The sequence below is a fragment of the Cavia porcellus genome, unplaced genomic scaffold, assembly GCF_034190915.1.
Source record: "Cavia porcellus strain 051 isolate PalLab524CR breed Dunkin Hartley unplaced genomic scaffold, mCavPor4.1 scaffold_3, whole genome shotgun sequence".
Classification (NCBI taxonomy): domain Eukaryota; kingdom Metazoa; phylum Chordata; class Mammalia; order Rodentia; family Caviidae; genus Cavia; species Cavia porcellus.
Window position 1 is genome coordinate 19800635 of NW_026947486.1, and position 5876 is coordinate 19806510.

The 5876-nt window shown below is 49.0% G+C and overlaps 1 protein-coding gene across 1 annotated transcript; it reads left to right on the plus strand.

Annotated features, from left to right (window-relative positions):
* The first annotated feature begins 461 nt into the window (after positions 1-461).
* Positions 462-4638, plus strand: LOC100729035 (histone-lysine N-methyltransferase EHMT1-like). The gene has a single exon (XM_063245797.1). It carries the CDS (start codon positions 462-464, stop codon positions 3624-3626), a length of 3165 nt encoding a protein of 1054 aa, XP_063101867.1. The 3' UTR covers positions 3627-4638.
* Positions 4639-5876: the final 1238 nt, after the last annotated feature.

Consider the following 5876-nt stretch of genomic DNA (forward strand, 5'->3'; position numbering starts at 1 on the left):
ACAGGGCAAAAGATTTCTTTCTAAATCATTGAAATTGCCTAACCTGGATTCAGATTTGCAGTTCTGCCTTAGCCAGAATGCTGGGATTATAATCTTGTGACTCTACACCTGGTGTATTTTAGGAATTCCTCATAGTTTCTGCCCCCCAGATGGCTTCCTCTCTTGTCCCCAGAATTTCATGAAATCTTTTCCTCTTGTTTCAGAAGACTGGTGGGAGGTAGACAAGTTAGTCCAAGCAGCTAACTTCAAGTAGTCTTTGACAATGGTTTTTAATTTATTTAAAATTAGCTTTATTTGATCTTGTGGTGCTGGGGATTGAATCCAGAACACTCACACTCAGCTACATTCACAGCATTTAAATTTTTTTCATTTTATAGAGGATGAATCAATAAAATTAATCAAAACAAAGTAGTATAAGAGATACAGGAGTTCAAGACATTAAAAAATCAACAGTATGGGCCATGGCCGCCGCCGATGCTGAGCAGGCAGTTCCAGCCAAGGGGGAAACTAAACAGGATTGCTGCATGAAAACTGAGCTGGTGAGAGAAGATATTCTTATGGCTGCTGATGAAGGTCTTGCTCAGAAACCAGTGGGAGAAACTCCCATGGCTGCAGATGGGGAGACCAATGGGGCCTGTGAAAAGAGCGGTGACACCAGCCACATGGATGGAGCCAAACTCACTCAGCAGAGCACCAGATCCAGCCCCCAGGAAGGTGGCCACAGAGCAGCCCGGATAGCGGAGAATGGGGTTTCGGAAAGAGACGTAGAAGTAGGGAAGCAGAATCATGTCGCTGCTAATGACTTCGTTCAGACATCAGTCATTGGTAGCAGTGGATACTTCTTAAGCAAATCTGCTCTCCAGGGGCAGCCTTCAAGGACTCCAAGTACCCTAGCCTCCTCGCTTCCTGGCCATGCTGCAAAGACCCTGCCTGGGGTGGCTGGTAGAGGCAGGACTCCAAGTGCACTTCCTCAGGCACCAGCCGCAGCACCATTGCCTGGGCCTGGGGGAGCAGATGGAGAGGACCAGAAACCTGCAGCTTCTGGCACTGATGTCAAGGTTCACAGGGCACGCAAGACCATGCCGAAGTCCATTTTAGGCCTGCATGCAGCCAGCAAGGACTCCAGAGAAGTTCGGGAAGCGAGAGACCATAAGGAACCAAAAGAAGAGATCGATAGGAACGTTTCTGATTATGGACGACAACAGCTTTTACCCCCTTTCCCGTCCCTTCACCAGTCGCTACCTCAGAATCAATGCTACATGGCCACCAGGAAGTCACAGACAGCTTGCTTGCCTTTTGTTTTAGCAGCTGAAGTATCTCGGAAGAAAAAACGAAGAATGGGAACCTATAGCCTGGTTCCTAAGAAAAAGACCAAAGTGTTAAAGCAGAGGATGGTGATTGAGATGTTTAAGAGTTTAACTCATTCCACCGTGGGCTCCAAGAGTGAGAAGGCCTTGGGTGACAGCACTCTTCACGTGAACGGGGAGAGCTTGGAGATGGACTCAGACGAAGATGAGTCAGATGAGCTTGAGGAGGATGAGGACCATGACCACGGAGCTGAACAGGCTGCTGTGTTTCCCACGGAGGACAGCAGGACCTCTAAAGAGAGCATGTCCGAGACTGACCGTGCCCCAAAGATGGATGGTGAGTCAGAGGAAGAACAGGAATCTGCTGACACTGGAGAGGACAAGGATGGTGGAGACGAGTCTGACCTGAGTTCTGAATCCAGCACCAAGAAGAAATTTCTCAAGAGAAGAGGGAAGGCTGACAGCCCTTGGATCAAGCCAGCTCGAAAAAGGAGGCAGAGGAGTAGAAAAAAGCCAAATGGTACACTAGGTACCGAGGCCTGTAAGTTGTCACCAGGAAACACCGAGCAGATGGCTCCAGATGACAGCTCTGGATATATGGAAGTCTCTCTGGACTCACTGGATCTCCATGTCAAAGGGATTTTGTCCTCCCAGGCAGAAGGGCTGGCCAATGGTCCAGACATGCTGGAGACAGATGGCCTCCAGGAAGTACCTCTCTGCAGCTGCCAGATGGAAACCCTGAAGAGCTGTGAGATTACCACCCTGGCCAACAACCAATGCATGGCCACCGAGAGCATGGACCATGAAGCTGGAGCCAATATTGATACCTGCTCGAAAGACCAGTGGACTCCACTGATGGAGGCTGCAGAGAACAACCATTTGGATGCAGTGAAGTACCTCATCAAGGCTGGGGCACAGGTGGACCCCAAGGATGCAGAGGGCTCCACCTGTTTGCACTTGGCTGCCAAGAAAGGCCACTACGATGTGGTTCAGTATCTGCTGTCCAATGGACAGACGGATGTCAACTGCCAGGATGATGGCAGTTGGACACCGATGATCTGGGCCACTGAGTACAAGCATGTGGAGCTTATGAAGCTGCTGCTATCCAAGGGCTCCGACATCAACATCCGGGATAATGAGGAGAACATTTGTCTGCACTGGGCAGCCATTTCAGGCTGTGTGGACATAGCAGAGATTCTGCTAGCCGCCAAGTATGACCTGCATGCTGTGAACATCCATGGGGACTCACCCCTACACATTGCCACCCGGGAGAACCACAACTGTGTTGTCCTCTTTCTTTCTCAGGATTCAGATGTCACCTTAAAAATCAAGGAAGGAGAGACACCTCTGCAGTGTGCTAGCCTCAACTCCCAGGTGTGGAGTGCCCTGCAGGTGAGCAAGGCGCTGCAAGACTCAGCCCCTGACAAGCCTGCTGCGGTGGAGAAGATTGTGAGCAGAGACATTGCACGAGGCTATGAGCGCGTCCCCATCCCCTGTGTCAACGCAGTGGACAGTGAGCCATGCCCCAGCAACTACAAGTACGTGTCTCAGAACTGTGTGACGTCTCCCATGAACATCGACAGGAACATCACCCATCTACAGTACTGCGTGTGCACAGATGACTGCTCCTCCAGCACCTGCATGTATGGCCAGCTCAGCACGCGCTGCTGGTACGATAAGGATGGCCGGCTCCTGCCCAAATTCAACATGGCAGAGCCTCCCCTGATCTTCGAGTGCAACCATGCCTGCTCCTGCTGGAGGAACTGTCGGAATCCTGTCGTGCAGAATGGGCTCAGGGCAAGGCTGCAGCTCTATCGGACACAGGATGTGGGCTGGGGTGTGCAAACCCTACAGGACATCCCCATGGGCACCTTCGTCTGCGAGTATGTTGGAGAGCTGATCTCTGACTCAGAAGCTGACGTTAGGGAAGAAGACTCTTATCTCTTTGACCTTGATAATAAGGATGGAGAGGTGTACTGCATCGATGCACACTTCTATGGTGATGTCAGCCGCTTCATCAACCACCACTGCGAGCCCAACCTCGTGCCGGTGCGTGTGTTCATGTCCCACCAGGACCTATGGTTCCCCCGGAGTGCCTTCTTCAGCACCCGCCTGATCCATGCCGGAGAACAGCTGGGGTTCGACTACGGGGAGCACTTCTGGGACATTAAAGGCAAGCTCTTCAGCTGCCGCTGTGGCTCCTCCAAGTGCCGGCACTCAAGTGCAGCCCTGGCACAGCGGCAGGCCAGCGCAGCTCAGGAGGCCCAGGAGCATGGCCTGCCAGACACCAGCTCTGCAGCTGCTGCTGACCCACTATGAGGTGCAGAGGGGCTGGGAGGGCCTGCCAACCATGACTTAGAGGAGGTTCTGTCCGGAATATCTTCAGGGTCCCGCAGAGACCAGGGAGCGGACCCTTCCCAGGAGTGTCCGTTCTGAGGCCTCACACAAGCCCAGCACGGGGCTGGAGTGCACTCTGGCCCACATGCACCTCAGTGACCCTGGGACTCCATGGGGTGACCTTGTGGGCTTTGACAGTAGTCTTGTCCTTGCGATGGTTCTCATTTCCTCCTCTGGTCTCAGAAGTTCTCGCCCCACTACTTTGTTTGTTTGTTCTCCTGCCCGGCCCAACACCCGTGTGGCTCCCGCTGCAGCTGCTCCATGAGACCAGTGCCTCCTGTGGGGCTGGGCAGCTCCAGGGCTGCACACAGGACATGTCCACAGCCCCGAGTGGTCAGGGTGGCCCTGCCCTGGCTCTGGAGGAAACGTGGGCTTGCTCTTTAATGATGCCCTCTCTCTGTGTACCAAGCCCTGCTGGCATTTCTGTGTGAGGGCTGGTGGGCAGGCAGACCCCACGCAGCCCCACCAGCTGCACCCAGGCTGGCAACTTTTGTTGATTTTTAAGCCGCATGCTATGATGATGAATAAACTGATTTATTTTCTACCATTACTGAACATTAGGACAAACAAAGAATAAAAACAGAAAACACAGACAACGGTGCTGAATCTGGTGTGGTTTCTACTCACCATGTGAAAATAAACTATCAACTGTAAAAAGACCAAAGTGATTTTAGAATTAAATGCAGGAAACACTTTTTTAAAATGTTAGCCTTGTAGTGTGAATAAATTTGCTGTCACCTTTTGTGTGACAGTCTGGCAGATCATGTACTTTTTCGGCATATACCTTTCTAAATACTGTAATTAGTGCAGGGCAGTGGAGTTCTTTTCATGTGACTCTTCTAAACATTCATAATGCAGTTATGTTTATTTTTTCTGTTAAAATGTTTTTGACGGTTTTAAGAGCAGTCTTTTGGCTCAGACCATTTCCTGTTCTGTTTTCAATGAAATCAATAAAAAAAGAAAAAAATCAACAGTAGTTACCATAATGCATTTTGATGTCTTCAAAAGAGCTGCAGATATCTTTGGGCATAGTAAAAATCAAATGGAACAGAACAGAATCAAACAATAAAAGGAAAACAATGAATGCAATAAAGGATTTCAAAACAAACTAATAGTAAATCCAAAATTGCAGCCATAATATATATTGCTATCTTTGAAATAGGTGCTCCTACCATTCGATTTAACATGATCAAAAAAAAAGAGAGAGAAAGACCTAACCCAAAAAAAAAAAAAAACAATGGAAATGATATAGGACCTCAAAAGAGGACCATAGGGAATCAACCATGATTGTAACCCTCAGAAGGAGACACCCCCCCATGCCACACTGTGGTGCTTTGGTGTTTCACTAACATTGCAGGTCCTGCAATGTTAGTGAAACACCAAAGCACCACAGGCATACAATTGCATTTATCTTGATAGCTATCATCACAGCCTATGTTTCTCTGGATAAGCCAGCTGCTTACCAGGCAGGGTCGGGGGAATAGTACATCTTGTATTGCCAGTCTGCACTCTGGAAGAGGCTGGGGTCTGGCTTTTCCCAGTGCAGCGGCGGCTTGCACATGGTGCTGCTTCCCAGATTGGGCTTGTTTGGTGGTGTGCCTTTGTTCTCTCTCCTCCCAGTCTCCAAATGACGGTGACTCACAAGAAGAGGCTTGGGTCTAGCTGTTCCCAGTCCATTATACAGTTCTTTAAAGAAGGGGAGCCATAGATCAGGTGACTTTTTCACATCTTGCTAATCAGAACCTTCTGTCAGCTTTTACTTTTTATTTTGAGCTAGGATCACACTAAGCTATTCAAGCTGGGCTTAAACTTGCAACCATCCTGCCTCAACCTCCCAAAGTACTATAATAGTGGTCATGGACCACTATGTTTCATTTAAGGGTGGTTTTCAAAGTTCCTGGTAGAGTTGCTTTGGTTTTGTTGTATTGTGTTCAGAGAATGACTCTTGCCATTTTTCAGTATTTAGCAGAGGGATGTCAAGACTGTATTCATGGTCTAATACATGGCCCATTCTTCTTATTAGTCACAGTTTAACCTATAAGTATGAACTTGCCCATGCTTCTAAATTGCATCATCTGACCCTTTGGCAGCTAATGAGAAAGCCAGATTCTACATTTTGATGTGCAGTGTTTCCTATAACCCCAAAGTGGTGGGAGATCTGGAAGATCCTGG